Below are 18,592 nucleotides of genomic sequence, written 5' to 3' on the forward strand. Positions count from 1 at the left end.
CATTCTGTAAAAACATCTTTTAATATTTGAGACTGTAGTGCATGCTTGGGTATTTCAAAAAGTGTGTGGTAGGTGCTAACAGTTCACACACAAGGAAGGCGTATTTGATTATCTTGTGTCACAGACTTAATGTAGCCACGAGAATACTTGATTGTGAGATCAGCTTCATGGCTGGAGTGTTTTCAGCTCTGTCTAGCAGCTGTACAGTGATTATGCCTTTTGCTATTTTTGTTTTTCTTTGAATTTTTAGCTCTTCAGCAGGCACAAGAGTGGAATTAATGATTGCTCTGGAACAGTGGAGTTCCCTAGGCATCAAATGGGTACTGGGGGAAACAAGTGATCAGGCTGCCACTGCTGCTTGGTGACAGTGTCACCTCTGAGAAGGATGGTATCCATTTCTAACTGGAGAATTCTGGGATGCTGATGGATCTTGTGACTGTAATGGTTTTCTGCTAAAGATCCTGCCTAAGAGGACAGAAACTGTCCTAAGGACTCAGGCCTGGCAGCTGGGTTGGGACAGGGTTGCTTTGCTCTCTTTCTTGGGAGACAGCTGGTTTATAGGGAGTGTGACGGAGCCGTTAATGCTGAAAGAGGGCATTGCTCAATGCAGGTTACATGTAGATGTGGTAGCTGCATAACACAGGTTATGGGAGGGCAGTCCACGGGGGTATTGCAATTCCAGTATGTATCCGTAGGATACCAGGTGTTTCCAAAGCAAAGCAGGGGTGGACGTAATGCTGGAAGTGTGAGTTGAATGCGTAAAGGTGCTGGGCAATATCTGCATTGAAAAATGACAGTCTGCAGTTCTCATAGTCCAGCAGGATGCCAATCCTTCGCGGGGGGACAGTAATTCTGATGTCTGGCATCATCCCGCTGTGCAGGAATTCGTACTTGTGCCTGTAGGTAAGAAACACAGACGAAAAACCTGAGGGCACCCTGGCTGGTCTCACATGGGTATGTTCCAGGGTATGGCTTTGTGCACACGGGTATGTTCCAGGGTATGCTTCCTGCTTCACAGTCCCATCCCTCCAGTGTGCCCTGTAGTTACTGCCCCAGTCCCATCCACTTTGCTGAGCAACGGCTGCGTTTGCTGAGGAGTGGTACGCTCTGCGCTTCCACACAGCCTTATCCCGCAGTGCTCAGACCTGCCTGTCTAACCTGTGTAACAGGCCTCTTGTTTCATATCCCGGTCTGGCTGTGATGGATGGGTGGTAGCCCTTAGATATGGACAAGGTCAGAGCGCAACCTGGGACTTCCCATTTTTTTCTGTGTCTGAGAGGGCATGTGGGTGTCCTGTAAATCGGAGGGTGCACCCTTGCCACTAGGTTTAGCCTGAAGTTGTTCATTCCTCCATGAAGGAGCTGTGCTCTGTTAGGCCAGTTAGGCTTGCTCCGGAACACCACTTGTCATCCCCTCAGCCTTGCCCTTAGATAGCTGTAGGCACTGCCAAGGAGAGACAGCTCAGTCCTGTCCTTCCAGGCCCTGCATGCTGCCCACTTGCTCCCTGAGGGCCTGTGGTACTGAGACCTCTTTCCTGCCAAAGTTACAGGAACTGCTCACGCCCACCTTCACAGCAGCAGCGAGGGAGCATAACCCCTTGGGCAGAGGCTGCCTGACTCACAGCGTGGCTAGGCATCCTCCAGACTATTGGACATAATTTTTCAAACCCCACTCTCTAAATGATGTTTCTGGCTGCTCTTCCTACAGGACCTCCCTGCTCAGCCAGGGCAGTGTTGATGGGGAAGTTCCAGTCTTCAAGCTCATTTACTAGAGGGTGAGTCTTTTAATTGTGATGCCTGGACTGTGGAGGCCAGGAAGGTGCTCTGTATGTAAGCAGCTTTGTCATGAGCCCTCTTCTTCCCCATGTAGTCACTGTTCGAGTGATGCTGAGGTTCTTCAACAGTTAGTTAAACAACTCTCCCTAGTGTGTCACGCTGCAACCAAAAATATGAGACTTTTATGGGAACATGTGCCTTTCTGGGCAGAAATGAGAAGATTTACTCAGCTGAAGTGAGTTATCTGGCATTTCATAAGGGCCAGCTTCTTCACTGACTACCTCTTCCACCCACCGCTCAAACCTGAGAAAATTTCCCTGCAGAAATCGGTACGACAGTGACTCAAACTGAGCAATGGCCCAGCTCCCTTTTCTCTCTGAAGTCCATGCTCATTGCTCCAGAAGAATGAGAACAAACCTCAATGTAGCAAGGAAATCAAATTAGCCTGCCTGCAGTGTATGGGAGAGTCATTAGCTTTAGTGGGTTTGGTCTCTCTCATTAAGCAGCATTTCTTGCTGTGTGGGAGGTGAATGCCAGCACTGCTAAGGACTGGCTATGCAGTGGGCCAAACTGCCGGGGAGCCGAGAGCAGCAGGCGCCTGGGGAGGAGAGTGTGCTCCAGCCAACTGAGCTGCATCTAAAACCTCTCCCTGCATACCTGCAGGCAGAGGACAGGCAGATTTGGGCCCCTGCTATGCCATCCTTACCATTTGCTGACTGTGCATGTTGGGGACACTTGGGTGGTATTCAGGCTCCCTGTTCAGGGGGACCCAGCAGCACCCTAGCAACTCTTGCAGGCTGAGCGGTGAGCCATTCAGGCAGGCAGTAGGCAATACTTGGGGGTGCCTGGGGGTGTGACTTATTTTCTTGCTCCTGGATGCTTCAGAGGGTGCCCAGATCTCACACGGGAGTCAAAGGCAATGATGCTAATATAATGGTGTCGGGGGAAGAGCCAGCAGGTTCAGCTGAGGCATAAGGGGAGCTGGCGTTTCTGCATGCAGGTATGGCTGTTAGGTACTTCCATAGGAGAGAGGTAGGCTACAGGGTTTAGCCAGATACGTAGTTTCTAGGTTACATGGATCTATTACTCCCTGTCTTCCCACTGGGGTTTTGGTGACCTAAAACAAGGCCTTTATAGCTAACTTCTGTAATGCAGATTTTATTCCTGGGACTGCCTATTTCAATGCGAGAATGTCATTAAGCAGGAGGATTTGCTTAAAGGTTCCAGTAGCCTTCCAACACCAGTTCACAGTGCCAACGGTAGAATGTCAGAGGCCCCTGGTTAAGTGCTTGGTCTGGGCTTTGATATAAAATCTCTGGCTGCCCCGTGCAAGTAGGAGCTCTCTGCTGCTCTGCCTGCAGGTGTACATGTAGGAGGTGTTCCTGAAGGAGACCTGTAGCCTCCACAGCCCTTACCTCGATGGTGTGATGATATGCCTCATGCACCAGGATGAGTTGTTTGCCCCCAGATAACCATGTCTCGGAGTGTTTTCAAAAGCCACGCCGATTCTGTACTCTGTATCTTCCTCAACTTCCACCTCCCAGTAATGCTTTCCTGGAAATGGGATCAGACTGCCCAGGATCCCAATACACCTGTGGGAGACAGTCAGGAATATGTGCTTTGGCAGGGACCCTCTGCAATGCTATTTACAATGTTTAGGTATGTAATATACCTGGACATTACATATCAATAAACAAAAGCCACTTTTGCTGTCTCCTTAGCAGCACAGCATGAGTTTTTGACTACAGCGCAGCCCACATACTGAGGACCTGACACAGAACCTGCAGGTTTCTTTGTGACACCTACCTGTTTTTACCTGTGGGTAGCTTTGTATAAATGAGTGCCCTGGGCACCTTCAATAATAGGGAGAACAGCATCTTGTGCTGCCTGGGTTTTTTGGGAAAGTTATTACTTGCTAGAAAAGAGAGTGCTCTGGTGAACCCCAGTATAGCAGGGGAAAAAGGCTACAGATTTCGTATTTTCTTCCAAAACAGCCCAGGGCTTTTCATGTCACTCACCATCAGGAATGGAGCACTGTAAGTGTGAGACTGCTAGGGCAGTTGCGGAGGAGGAGACCTGCTTATGCTGTGTTTGGAGAGACCAGTAAGAGTTGAACATGGTAGCAGAGCTTGGAATATGCTTAGGTACCTGGGCCATGAAAGGTTTTAACAGTAGACTGTGGTTCCTAGCCTTTATGATAGGAACCATGTAGAAGATGACTCTTCAAAAAAATGTGTAGGAGAGACAGACAAAGACAATATACCACAGAGAGACCCTTCAGCTTGATTTACAGGCACAGTCTCAGAGTCAAAGGAGCTGGGTGCTTTGAAGATGCAAGTCTGCAAAAACACAGCTTCTGAAGCAAGAAAGTTGGGCAAAATAACCCATGCCAAATGCTTCTGAAACACCCTAACTTGATTTAAGAGGGCAACGTGAATCCTGTAAGACTATACCCCAGCTTTTCCTCAGGAAAAGTACATTAGCTGACATTGCTGCATCACAGGGCATAGCAGGTTTCAAAACACACCTTCAGTTTTGGATGGGGAGTCGCACACAACCTGTATGTTTCTGTGGTAGGGTCGTCTAAAGTTGTAAATTACAAAGGCAAAGGATGTTGCTGACAGACACTCTGAGCTTGTCTACCTCTATGTAACGCTGAGAAAGAGCTGCACGCAGCATTCGGAGGGCCTGATCTGTAAGGACGGGCATGCACAGCAAGATAGCTGTACTGTGTGCCACCTCAGCAGCGATCACGTTCATTACAAGTGCATGTAGATGTCTTGGAAATAGCTTAAAGGCTGCTGAAATCTGGACTCAGAGATGCTGTGCTGCTACAGCTTGAGAAGGAAAAGGAATGATGCAAAATGGATGGGTAAACATCTATGAACAAAATATTACCATAGTAATGAGAGTTGCAAAGCCTCCAAGGCAAACTTGAGTCAGACCGTAGGAGCTGCTGTGGTTAGGAAACACATTAGTCTTTCGGAGATCGCACAAACTTCAGAAAGAAGAGTTTGCAATATAATTTCCTTGTATGAGTGTTAGTCATTTCAGCTTGGGAGCTTTTTCTACTTTTTTTTTTTCCACAGTATCTTGGCATGAAAGAGGCTTCTGAGAGTTCACAGTGGCATCAAAAACTCAGCCTCAGAGTTCAGAATGAGCCGAGTGCCAGCTCTGGCTGTTTATGTGAAACATAAAAGCACCCTGTAGAAGTGCTTTTAGGCTTATCATGATGACTTTAATGAAGAGAATGTTCTATCTCCTGGCTCTTTTCTACCGAGCCCTCTAGTAACATTGCATTTCCATGGAGGGACTAAGTTGTGGTCTTGTATTATTCTGTGTCTGCAGATGCCTTGTCCTGGTTATATATTGTTTCCGTGGTTCTGACTGGAAACATGCATTTTGGCAAGCTAATTCTCTCATGTCAATGGCAAAGGGCCTAATTCTGTTTTGAAAGTAAAATCCATAGGCCCAAATAGTATCAGCTAGATCTTTCAGCAAGAGGTAAATATTCAGAACCCTCTCCTTTCCTTAGCATTTGCTTTGGCACTTAAATACCTGTTCAAATTTAGCTCAAGGTGCCCAACATGTGTAAGCAGGTTTGTATGAAATTATGGCTGGCTGCATCTCTAATCCTCTTTATGAACTTGCATTAACTTCCAAGTGATGCTTAAGTTCCAAAGAGCAGCTAGAGAGAGAGATTTAAACTCATGAAATCGATGAGAGCTGCTGAAAGCCCCATTAGAAACTTCCTGGCATCTATTTTAAAAAAACACAAACAGACCAACTGTGCTTTGAACTACATAAGCCTCTTTCAAAGAAGAGGGTCAGGTGCCCGAAGCACCAATAGGTTTTTTTGCCCATTCTGTAGTATTTGCTGTAGTAAACAAGTTTTACGTGAGTGTTTTGTGGGTTCCATTGGACAGAGCTACATAAAAACAGCCCCCAAATCTCCACGTGTGAAAAACGAGACCAAGGATGGGCAGAGCCTCCTGCACATTATACACAAGGCTCTATCACCTCAGCAGCTTGCAGAGGAAGGAGCAGGAGAGAGGGAGCAACAGCCAGCAGAGAGGAGCAGCTTCTCACGTCTTGGAAGCGTGCAAGTGCTGGATCACTGTAATTAAAAGAGAACCTAATAATTATGCTTTTTTTTTTTTTAAATCCCACTAGTGCTGTATCAAGAGTATATGGGGTTTGTTTATTTTTTTCTTGTGTCATTTTTCTGGAGTTTTGGGGCTCTGTAAAGAATTAAATGGGAAGAAAGTTTTGGAATTTAATAGAAGTCAGTGCACACATCATGCAAAGGGAGATGTTGTAGATAATATGTATTAGTTACCCTAGAAATTCTCAGAAAAGAGCAGCAACTACAGGGAGTAATGGTGCTCAGGAACGATAACCCCAGTGCAACTATGGGGCCTGGATAAATGGATACGGAGTTTTACTCTCTAAGGAACTACGGAGAAAGCCTACCATTTCAAACTGAATAGTTATCTTAGGAGCCCAACTTGAAATACCTTAAAATAAATCTGATTTTCTAAAAGATGAGTAATCCATGTTTTAAAAGGACCAACAAAGATCTTTGCAGTTGTCTAAAACTGAAGACAACCATAGCCACTTATGCAAAAAACCAAGATGGAAAAAACCCATTATACATTATACACGCACATACAGTCTGGAAGTTTTACTTGGTTGGTGCCTGGCTTGAAAGTGGGGAGAGCTGCAATACCAGTAAACCTTTTTAGTGGATTTAAATTCAAGGTAGGGGTGTGTCATGGGCGAAGCAGCCACAAACTACATGCATTAGTTGCAACTGCAATTCTTCTGTATACCTTGTAAAGCTGTTATCATAGACAGGCAGATCACACTCCGGGTTTTCCAGTTCATCACATGCAATTGTAAATCCATCATCTAGAATCGCCAGTAAAGGATGGGCTGTGTCCTCGTTAAGGCAGAAGTAGGTGCCTGCAAGAGAGGAGAATGCCTGAGGACAACTCCAGCAACTCCTTATGGCATTAGGATTTGCAGTAAGGGTGTGGTGAAATGTTTGGATCCACAAAAAGATTAACCAGTGCTCTGGAAGGAATCTGGGCTGACATTGAGAGGACAAGCTTGTCCATTTGGAGTTTTTCAAATAAAAGGGTGTTTTACAGCTTAATACTGTTTACTTACAGACTTGTGAAAAGCAGAAAAGGGGCCTTAACCTGGTTTTGAACCCAGCCAGGGCTCAAAGCTGCAGGCATTGCACAGGAAGGAGCTATTCAAGGATGAGGGGTCCTCCCTGCAATGGGCTGTCCGGTTTCAAGTCACCTTCCTCAGAGCTGAAGTGATCTATTTTTAATCACCGAGAGGACAAGGGTGGGCTTAAAGGCCTCTCCATGGCCCCACTCTTCCACAATAAATGCCAGGCACAGTTTGAAGAGAAGGAACCTCTACAAAGGTGCCACATGCAGCATCCCTCATGCTTCACACCTCCTCATCAGATCAGCCCTCAGAGAGGCAAGTCAGCTAAGCCAGCCCAGGATAAAAGTATTTCTGCCTTTCTCCCTTCAGAGACTTCACAAAGCAGGTCTGACGCACTGCACTCTGATGAGCAGCCACGTGCGTCACAGCTGCTGTTTGTAGTTGGTGTTTGTGTATCCACCCTGGTAAGTAAGAATCAAAGGTCATTCCCAGTGTTGGAGGTGAGTGCTTGCAGCTGACAGATTAATTTGCATCAGCTGTTTGCATAATGTAGATTCAGAGAAGATAAATCTCTCCAAATGAAATCATTATAATCAAACTGCAAGTTACTTCAATGCAAATACAATACAAACAATGACAGGGCAATTACAGGCACGTACTGCTGAAAACAAACACATGCTGTGCAAGCAGAATTGGCAATTTCAAATATTGAGTTTGATTTAAGTAGTTGAAATACACACAAACAATGGTAACACAATGACAGTCTTCCTCTCCAGGGATTTAAGAATGACCATTTCTTTGCTGTGGTCTCACTGATGTGTAGCAGACAGGTTTCTTACTGAAATGTAGCCTGTCGCAGATTAATGGGTCAGCTTGCTGAATAAGCACAATTTGCAAATCTCTCACAGAAGGTAAGTGCAGAAGAGACACAGGTAGGGTGTGAATGCATCTGTGAGTGATGTGGGAGGTTTGAGACACCCCAGTGAAATTGCAGCGTCATTATAGCAGTGGTGAAGATGAAAACAGGTGTCTACTTATAAGTCAGTAAAATGAGCTTTGATGAGATGGTTGGGAGGGGAAAGGGCTTCCAACTTCCTTTTCAGGGAGAAGGTTAATCCTTGCCCAGTGTGGCACCGAGAGCAGAGATGATAATGCTGTGTGAGTTACCAAAAGCAAAGCTTCCAGCTGAAAGCTGGACTGCCTTTTTCCTGATGAATAAAGGAACCAGCCCTCAGAGCTTCCCCAGCCAAGCTGGAGATGTTCTAATATATCCACAGGAAGATTTTGCATATCCAAATGACTCTGGAAAGTGCTGCCTGAGTGTCTCAACCATACTTTCCAGCAGCAGCAGCATTACAAGGTAATGTCTGAAGCAAAGTAAAGTCACACTACAACTTTCTTCACTGGTGTGTCAGTACTTGGCAAGCTGGCAACATTTTGGGGGCGTTGGGTTGGTCTAGTCTTTTAAAATGTTTAGAAATTAGTAACTTTCAAGTATCAAATGTACTGGACAGAAATAATTTTAAATTACAGTGCTAAAGCAATGCACTTGTTGTTACAAAAAGCATTTTTTTGCATTCCTAAAAGGTTACCAGGTGGGTAATTAGATGTAAGAGATTAGGACCTGATCCAGAGGCCATTGAAACCACCAGGAATCTTTCCGTTAAGATAATAGATGCTACCATAGGCTGCTGGAGTTCATCTGAGCTGTACAGTACCTGTGGTGCGTATCAGGACAGGTTCACTTCTTTCACTGGAACCACCCAGGTTTAGGGCTCTAACACAGATGCGATAGCTTTGTCTCGGCTGGAGATGAATTAGGACTTCGCAGTTAGGAATCCCAACAATAGATCTACAGAAAATAAATCCATAGAAAATGATAGGGTAGAGAACAAAGGTAGGCCTTTGAGGTTATTTTTCTGAACAACAAAGAAGAAGTTACATGATCAGCTTCTCTTGTAACCCGTCAACAACACTTTACCTTGTACAGTTGTCAGTAGCAGGGGTAAGAGAGAGTCTGTGACAGACTATGCAGATTTTTACATTTGCTTTTGCCCTTTTCCCATTCCCTGTATAGTCATTTTCATTTAACATTTATACAATTAATGTTACTAACAGGAATGTTTATAAAGGTGAATTCACCAAAGGGTCATGAGTCTATCCGATGCCACATGGACTATCTGATGCCACATGACTTGAAATGGTTTCATCTCTACAGGTCATGGACTCGATAGAATAGTGACTCACTCAGTAATAATATCGCCATTTTCTTCATCTGTCAGCTTGGACAATTCAACCATGTAGGAATCAACAGGGTTAATGTCTCTAGATTCCCAGCACACCAGTGCTGCGTTTTCACAGCTTCGGATCTTTTTACTCTTTATGGTAGGTGGTGAAGGAGCTAAAAAGCAGGCAAAAGAACAATTCTAAGCTGTTGCTTGAAGATGTTTGCAACAAACATGCTTTGAAGACTTAAAAAATAGAACAAAGTTGTTTACTAATACTATGTAGTTAAAGAAACTTGCTTCCCCAATGGACAATAAACAGCAGGCAGGGTGATTAACAGTACTATTCAAAGACTTAATTTGGACTATAAAGGTCCCAAGAGAATTAATCAGAGATAACCCTTTTCTTTCTATCATTGGTTTTATCTTTGTCATAAAGGTGCATCTCTTCTCTGCTCTAAGATGTCGAAGACATCTGGAACGAATGCTCTAAGATCTCACTCTGACTTGCTCTATTTGATGTCAGGATTTCACAAACGAGAACCAGGGTCTGTAATTAATCTTGTTGCGGTTCAGGTATTGGGAAAAATTCCTGAAAAAAAGCCACACTAATTAAAATGTGCTTGACTGAACTGCAGTTACAAAGGGTAGCATAGCAGGTGAATCCGCAAAATATATACAGGCCAATAAAAGGAGGGCTGCCATCCACCTGGCAGAACTGGGAGACTTGAGCCTTATTCCCAGCTCTCCTACATGCTTGCATTTAAATAAGTTATTTTGTCTCTGTGCTTCTGTTTCTTCAACTCTAAAACAGGGACAATTGGCTTGATAGGCTCTCCAAATAAAAGTAGAAAATTCCCCTGCAGTCAGTAGACTTACATCAGAAGAAACAAAGCACCCAGAAAGCATTACTGGCATAAAATTCAGAGATGACTGTGAATTTCACTATGAAGGTCACATAGTCATATGAATAAAATATTTTTACCTGTTACATAAACTGCTCTTTCACTTGGTGGACTGATACCAGCGGCATTTAAAGCACTGACCCAAAATTCATACTGTGTATTCGGCAACAGATTAATAATGGTGCAGTATGTTTCTTTGACTTTTAGCGTATGCTCTGAAATGAAAACAACAATGCATTTACAGTGCCTTTACAGAGTTACCGACCCTTACCCAAAGCTGCCTCAAATAATGGAGCTGAGGCACATTGTTTTGTGTGCTGAGTTCAGGAGAGCTCCTTGTGTTCCATACCCTTTGATTAGCTGTCAGGCTGTTTCATCGTGCCTTCCTCTAAGGAGGCATAAATCAGCTTCTGAAGGAGTCACATCACTCAGAAAAACAAAAAAAAAAAACAGAAAGAAAGGTCACCCACTTGTCACTGAATTTTTTCTAAAAAAACCCTGCATGTTCCTATTCTGGGGATGCTCTCTGGTCAGCTCATCCCAGCAGTGGGACAAGAGGTGAAGCTACTTCACTACTCATTTCTCGTTCTTCATCTTATAAAATTTGGACAAGTTGTGCTTTTCTTTCTGAACTGGCCATTTGACACTACTGGCTTCCACTTTTGCTGGAGAAGTGATTGGGTGTTTTCAGTAAAAGGTTCTGCAAGAATATTATTAGCAAAGGCAGTTTTGTCTCAAGGCTGGGACATTTCAGGATGGTTCTGTGGTTCTTTTTTTGTGTGTGTGGGTGATGGGGAGTTACAGCCTATTATTAGCACTGAGATAAACTGTAAGATGACTGTGGGGGTTTCAGTGGGCGTGCCAATTTTGCTCTCCAAAAATACCGTGCCTTGCAGTGGATGTAGCGCATGTGTGTCTAATGCAGTGCCCACCCTCCAGGAAAGGAAATGCTACTGTTGAGACCTGACTCCATCCGCTGTCCCCTTCCCACTCCTGCTATCCCAGCTGCTGCCCTGTCCTGTCTTTGCTCCTCTGATGGGTCCTGCTGCAGCTGGCAGCTTGGCAGACCTGGCAGGGGAAGAGCGACAAAGCCAGAAGCAAGAAATGTGGTGGCAGATATGACAGTTTTGGTGGTGGAGAGAGTGCACAGAAGGTGCACTGGTTGCCACAGCAAGTCCAGAGGCATTTTGGAACTACCTGTGTTGTGGTTTAACCTGTCAGGCAGCCAAATAGCATGCAGCCGCTCGCTCACTTCCCCCCCCCTCCCCGCCCCCCAGTGGAATGGGGAGAGAATCGGAAGGGTAAGAGTGAGAAAAACTTGTTGGTTGAGATAAAGACAGTTTAATAAAACAGAAAAGGGAGAATAATAATGATAATGATAAAATATACAAAATAAGTGATGCACAATGCAATTGCTCACCACCCGTGCTGACCGATAACCAGGTAGCGATCGGTTCACGCCTACCATTCATATACTGAGCATGACGTCACATGGTATGGAATCCCCCATTGGCCAGTCCTGGCTGTACTCCCTCCCAGCCTCTGCTTGGTAGCATGGAAGCTGTCCTTGACAGGGTACTTAGCAACAACTGAAAACATCAGTGTGTTATAAACATTCTTCTCATACTAAATCCAAAACACAGCACTAGGAAGAAATTCAACCCTATCCCAGCCGAAACCAGGACAACCTGGTTTTGCCAATGGGGGGCTGAGGTGTCCCCTTGGGTCCAGGCCTCCTTACCTGCTTGTTCATCACTGCGCCTCTCATTGCTCACTGGTTTATAGCACAGTTGGTAGCACTCAACAGTGTCATCTGAGAAGAGGCCCCAGCAAACTCTCAGTGAGGTGCCAGTCGCTGCATTGGGAGCCTGGGGATTGATCACAGGGGCACAAGGAGCTGCAGAGGGGAAAACAGGTCAGTTTTTGAATGTATAAGCATGGTATGTTGTTCACATGCAAAAACGTCTCCTCTCACAAAGGTGTTTATACAAAGCCTAGGTACTGAATAGAGTCATATTCCTCTCATGGAGAAACGTTAGGAGCTGACCCTGTAAGTAGTTGCAGATAATAATCAGGTCACCGGTGTATGAACTAGTCTTGCTTCAAATCAAAATCAAAACAACAAAATACATAAGCCTCAGCCTAAACCCTTCTCTGTAAACTTGACCTCTCCTGTCTCTGAGGGCTGCTGTTCCCCAGCAAGCTAGTACGGCCCTGCAGGAGCAACATCTGACTTGCACTGCACTGCTGTGGACCAGCCCAGGGGCTGAGACGTCTCTGGAGGAAAGATGAGGGAAAAGCTGTACAACGCGGGGTCAGCAGCACAAGCAAACAAGTAGCAAATGCTATTTTACTTTAAGAAAACACAATGTGTGGGCATAAAAAATGCATATTGTTCCTTCTGACCATTTGTGGTGTGCCAGAAAAGATTTAAAATCTTTTGTATTTTTATTTTTTTAATTATTAGAAATTTGTCTGGGTTTTGCTCTGCTTCCTGTGGATAATAGGAAAAATGTTTGCTATATAGCAAGGGAACAAGCCACTAAAATCTGGTTATCGAGAGAAGCTGTGTAGCTTGTTTAAAGAAGTCTGCTGTCCCTCTCTACTTAGTTCAAGCAACTACAAGGTAAGAGAAGTTATCACCAACTAAGCATGCCTGACACCTCAACAGAAGGGGGGAGTCTTTGTCAGTCTTCTAGGAAATCATCCAGAAATAGCAGGGAAGACCAAACTTGGCAGTTCTGATAATTTAATACTGGAAACAAATGAAAAAAAAATTCCAAAAATAGCTTCCAGTGTCTCTGTACAGGCAAACAAAAAAATCTAGAGGGAAAACTATGGAGAAGGTAATTCTGCCTTTGCAGTTCTCCTTTAAAATAAGTAATGGACTTCTGTTTAATACATATCCTTAATTAAATGTAAATAGGTCTGAAATAATGATCAGATAGGAAGAATACCTGGTATAGTATTAATGGAGTTCATTAGTTGTTCAACTTCAGAGAAATCTATGACGCGCTCTTCAAAGTCTGGCAGTGTTGAAAGCTCTAAATCCACTTCTTTCTTTAAGAATTCTTCCAGCCTGTAATTGTAGGGGGAAAAAAAAGTCTAATTGGAAATACCATAGTGTGGAGATACCTTCTATGATACCTATTAGTAAGATGAAAAGAACATCAAACTCTAAAATAACAGCTATTTCCTTAAAATAATGTTTTCATAGTTGTACAAAGGTCAGCCTCCCCATGCCCTTTGCTTGGAGATACATGGCCATATATCAGATCACTGCTCCAAGATGCCAAACAGAGCTGGATGCTGATGGGACTGAGGGACCACACTGTGTGTGCCCTACTCACGCAGTGACTTGGCTGTGGCACACTGCGCTCCCACTGAGCAGGTGAGTGAGATTTCCGCAGCACCCCTCTGTGGGAAGCAAGCTATTAGCTCCATGACTTTCATTATTTAGAATTTACGATGCTATAGGTTCTAGGTGCTGTAAATTTGAAACCTCACCGTTCTAGGTGCTGTAAATTTGAAGCAAAGGGGTATCTTTTATCTGTGTTTCCATAAATGATGACAGTCCATTTAAATATGTATTTTTTGCAATTGATTTAATGTGCCTTAAGATTTCTTCCAAGTGCTCCAAGATCTTTTAGTATCTGTTTCGAGCTCCCACAGTTTGACTTTCCACCCTTCTATACTAATACATAAATAAGCCTGTTACTAATCTATTTAGGGAGCTCAGTTTTAGGCAGATTTGTACCCAGAGCATTTCTTTCAAGATCTTTAGCAATCCTGTTTCTCAGTCACTGAAATTAGTTCCTTATGACTAAGCTGAAAACAGTGATTTATTCATGCTCTAACTCTCCCTTTGTTTTTTTTTTTTTAAATTGGCTCAAAACTAGTTTTGAGTGTTAAAATTCTTAGAGCAACTTTTTCTGCTGCAGTTTGAACCAGAAATACTAAAGATTTCAATAGCTCTAGTAGCTTAGATAACATTTGTGTGCCTGAACAGAGTCCAGAACAGGCAAGTGTTTCCAATAACAGGCCCAATTAGCAGGAAGGAATGTGACACAAAATCCCAAACTGTGATACTACCTGTCAACCATGGTTACTGCTGCCTGTTAAGAAAAAAGAGAGAGAGCGTTAAAGACAGAAAAGATACATTTCTTGCATTAGTCTACATCATGCTGTTGGCCTGTCTTACATGAATTGTCACAAATGCAGCCCTTAGAGTGAGCTAATCGGCTCTCACCCAGCTCTAAGAACAAAGCCGTGCCTAACTGTCTATTCAAATGGACAGATCTTGGCTGAATTTACAGTAAGATAACTTGCAGTGACCTGTGTCTAATCATCTAGACTCTAGACTGTATCCTTCCTCAAGTGTCCAAACTGCCAACAGATCCTTCACAAACAAAACCCAACAACAGCTGGGAAAAATAACTTAGTGAAATTATCTGCATTGGAGGGAGTACAAGCAGTGCACGTTACTGGAAGACAGATGAACCGTCCCTGGAGAAACCTAAGCAGCTGAGAGCTCACGACCGAGAGCTATTCACTTCTTGGTCAATACTGGTTCCTAGGGGTGATGTAAAACTGTTTACGAGCTAAGGAGAAAATAAGGTTATTCCAGAGATGCAGACGAACGGGAAAAGCCAGCTCACGTGAAGAACTCTGCAGGTTGGAGTGAGACAGCAAGCTGATCCATTGGAGCAGACTGGAGGTGTTAGCAGATTTGTTTACTGTCCGGTTCAGAAGTTACTGTGGCTGTGCTATAGAAATGCTCCCACCCACCTGAGCCACAGGACAGCTCAGATTAGAGCAATCACTCATCAGCAGTGAAAATTCTTTTTTTTCCAATTATTTTTCTACCTGCTAAAGAAAAATAACTTCTCGACACCTCCTCAACAGTGGGATTCATCCATCACTTTGCAGGAGCTCCTCATGTCTTTAGTTTGGAGCCCCCTGTTCAGCTGAAATTTCCAACAAAATGAGCAAGAAAAAGAAATATCTTCCAAAGTGGTTGCATCAGCATGCCTGCTGTGAGCCCAGAATAGAGCAAGAGAGCTGAGCCTGCATGAGGCAATGAACACTAAGTGCTTCCAGAGTTTCCTGAGATAAGCTTTTTAGAGAGATAGCTTGTTTCTGAACCCAGTGAGATTCACAAAACATTGAGCATCCAAGTTACAAACTTCTGCTGCTGCTTCTGCATTTTGGCCCCACTGTGTTGCCCCACTAAGTCAATGCCACTGTGCCAACCACCTGGAGCAGTGACAGCACCATGGACCGAGCACCCCAAATGCTCTCTAGAAATAAAGCCACTTGGGACTTCCCAGCTGGGAACTACTTGCAAGCAGCGAAGAGCATTTAGAAGGGGCCTTGCCAGTTAAAGCTCCTTACCTTCATAAAATCGGCTTTGTCATTTTCCAGGTAAAGCTCCTGGGTTGTGTCTGTCAGCTCCTTGCAGGTGTCGAGATGTTCCCCACAACTGATCAGCTGCCCATATAAAGCTTCCAGCTTCTGCCTCTTCTCTTCCCCCAGTGCTTCCAACTGTTCTTCGTATTTCTGAGCAAGCACTTGCACTGCATTGTTGTAATGCACCTCAAAGTTCTGCTCCTGCCTCCCAAAATTTTCCTGCAAGGCATTTGGAGGTTTGTCCCTTGGTGTCAGGCCTGATCCATAGCTCAGCCAGAGAAAAATCTTACTCAGGTCTGCCTAAAATTCTCCTTGCCAGGGAGGCAATGCCAGAAGCTGTAATTTGACTAATTTGCATTTTTTAGGGGTTTATTCTAATCATTCACCCCCACTGAAGGACAAGGGAGTGTTGAATCTGGTTCCAGGCATAATAAGAGCATCAGAAATAATAATAAAAACAATTATGCAAGTCAACTGTCTCCAACCTAAGCCCAACTAGGGAGATATCCTAGCGATAATCTCACAAGTGTTTCCACCAACACAGTCAAGCACATCCTTCCATGAGAGAAACCATGGCAACCCAGTGGGATCCATGGATTCGCTCTGGGGGAGCTGAGCAGCTAATGCGGGTATCTTCACTCACTGCTGGATAAAGCATTAGGAAGGAAGACTTAAGGAGCAGGCAAGGCTTTATTGCCAGCAGCTGCCCACTCTTCAGGCACCGATGTCCTTCTGTGCCACATGCAGCAGAGAAAAGTCAGTAGGTGCCTTGAGTTACTGCTTCAGTTTGACTTGCTGCCAGCTGGGCCCCTTCCCCTGGGGCCAAACTGACATCAGGCGAGCAGGAGCACAACCCTTGAAGTGCTGTAGCTCGATGCAGCTGGTCCAAGGGGGTTTGCCTGTATCTGGCACTTCTGTGAATGAAACCGAGGGGTACGCTCTGGATGAACTAGTTAGATCACAGGTCTTTGGCCATTTAAAACTAAGATAACCTGAGTGAGGGTCACTTTATTTCTGAATGCAAGTGTCTGTGCAAATGTTTAATGTGATTTTACTAGCCCACTTAAAAAATTCATTAGGATGAATTTTCCTGAGTACCTCAGTCTAGGCAAACCCCAAGATAACTCTGTGCTCTGTTACCATAATTACTCACCTCATTAACAACTGAACACTATGACTGTTAAAACTGTTTTAACCCCAGTACCACAAAGTTAGCCCAAGAAAAAATGCCTTACCTCTACGGTGATGAAGATTTCCTCCAAGTGACTGGCAAAGTTTTCCATCTGAACAATCTGCTCTTCCAACTTGCACATATTTTTATGAATCTCCTCCTACCAAAACACCCAGTGTGATTCTTAGTACGTCTGAACACTGTTTCTGAGGCACAGCAGTACACTTGTATTAGTCTTACCTTTTCACTTTCCTCAGCACTGGGGAGCTGAGCCACGTCGTGATCCTTGTGCTCACCGAACAGTTTGTCAAAAGCTCGGATTGGCATCTTGCAGGTAGAGCAAAAAACATCTGCCGCTTCCTCCTCCTCACTGACAGCCTGACTGCCCCACTCACCCGACATGCCGCCACTGCTAAGCCCCTCTCTGGACCATGCGTGGCTTTCAGCCTCATCCTCTGCTCTGGCTTTGCTCTGATCTTCATCTTGAGAAGCCTCGCCAGGAAGCCCCTGTTGCTTTGTGCTTTGACTTTGATCTTTCACTGGAGAGCTGCTTTTGGATGCATTATATACAGAGCCTTGTGATTCTGCTTTTCCTGTGCAAGCAGGTGGCCATCTGCTCTCCACCATCTCCAGATGTCCTCCAAGAAGTTCAAGCTCTTTTTCTCTATCCTCATCAAGTCCATACATCTTAGCCAACTCTGCAACCTCCTTTTCCAAGTCACATCCAGCTTCTTGTGAATGCTGAAATTTTTCATTCCTCAATGCAGATTCCCTTCTGGTATCCCCTGGAGATCTGTCTCCTTGACCAGATGGCTCTTCGGGAAAGATATCAAACCTCTCCCTTGATCCATAAAGATCCATGTGATAAAATATCAAGCCTTCAGCCTCAGTCTCACTAGACTCTGGGACCAGTGGGGAAGCTAAACGACCAGGTGACTGGTCACTAGTTTCATACTCTCTTGTGCTGCCAGATCTGGATGACATTGGTATCCTCAGTGAGGTTTTTGAGATGATGAGTCTCAAACCTGTAAAAGATAAGAAAGATCCTTAGCTACATACTTAGATATCAAGGATGAGTTTTTCTTGCTTAAAAATATATAGATGGAATAGGTTTGGCTGAGGCCTGCTCAGGGCCTAGAGGTAGGCATGGGAAAGACCAAAGCTGGTAGTGAAGCCACGGGAAGCTTGTTTTTTCTCGCCTCCGCAAAGCACAGTAGAGAGCTGTCTCTGGTGTGCATCCTATGTTTTCTGAGTGGCTCATCTGTGACCCTGATGTCTGACTTCCAAACCATGGAGTAGTCCTGTCCTCAGCTCAACACTGCGGCTGTGCTTCAGGCACACTTAGTGCTGTTCTGTGCAATTGGAGATGGCCAGGTTTGAAGTCTGCTCGCCCTTGAGCTGCTGTCAAGTGCTCTTTCTAAACTGTCAGTCAGGCATACTGTAGGATGCCCTCTCTTGTAAATACTGATGTCATATAACACACTAGTGAATGCCCTGAAAAACCCTGTTCTGGATTTTTCAAGTTGCCATCTTGATACTGAAACTTGAGGTTTCTTTTAACATTATTCTCAGTCCAGGTCTCAGGTCCTTTCTATAAAACAGAGAAAAATACTGCCCTTTGGGGGTTCTCAGGTGCTGTGAAAATATATATTTTAACATAAATGAAGCTCAGAAAAAAGATTGATGATGATCCTCATGATAAAGCATACAGTAACTAGGAAGCAAGGCAGGTCATTGACCCCTGAATTGAGAGAAGTCTGCTCTGACCTGGAGCTTGCACACTTTGTCCATTCTGTGCAATGTGGGAGGTGTGAAAAGAGCATGTGGATACGAAATGCAAGGCTGTATGATAAAGCAGATGCATGTGGGACAACATTAAAGGTGCAATGGCAATCTTAACGCTGACTCCTCAAACCCACTCTT

General features: G+C 44.5%; 1 protein-coding gene across 1 annotated transcript in view; it reads right to left on the reverse strand.

Moving 5' to 3' along the window:
- Positions 1–644: 644 nt before the first annotated feature.
- Positions 645–18,592, reverse strand: part of FSD2 (fibronectin type III and SPRY domain containing 2) — an 18,897-nt gene continuing 949 nt past the window's right edge. Inside the window, exons 2-13 of the mRNA XM_009586674.1 lie at positions 16,910–17,694; positions 16,734–16,829; positions 15,484–15,717; positions 14,182–14,204; positions 13,047–13,168; positions 11,831–11,986; positions 10,170–10,304; positions 9,207–9,360; positions 8,678–8,811; positions 6,608–6,740; positions 3,191–3,367; positions 645–897 (exon numbers count right to left, since the gene is read on the reverse strand). Coding sequence (XP_009584969.1) covers positions 645–897; positions 3,191–3,367; positions 6,608–6,740; positions 8,678–8,811; positions 9,207–9,360; positions 10,170–10,304; positions 11,831–11,986; positions 13,047–13,168; positions 14,182–14,204; positions 15,484–15,717; positions 16,734–16,829; positions 16,910–17,653 — 2,361 coding nt within the window. The 5' untranslated portion in view covers positions 17,654–17,694. The remainder of the gene's footprint in view (positions 898–3,190; positions 3,368–6,607; positions 6,741–8,677; positions 8,812–9,206; positions 9,361–10,169; positions 10,305–11,830; positions 11,987–13,046; positions 13,169–14,181; positions 14,205–15,483; positions 15,718–16,733; positions 16,830–16,909; positions 17,695–18,592) is intronic.

The sequence above is a fragment of the Fulmarus glacialis genome, unplaced genomic scaffold (assembly GCF_000690835.1).
Source record: "Fulmarus glacialis isolate BGI_N327 unplaced genomic scaffold, ASM69083v1 scaffold29311, whole genome shotgun sequence".
Taxonomy (NCBI): Eukaryota; Metazoa; Chordata; class Aves; order Procellariiformes; family Procellariidae; genus Fulmarus; species Fulmarus glacialis.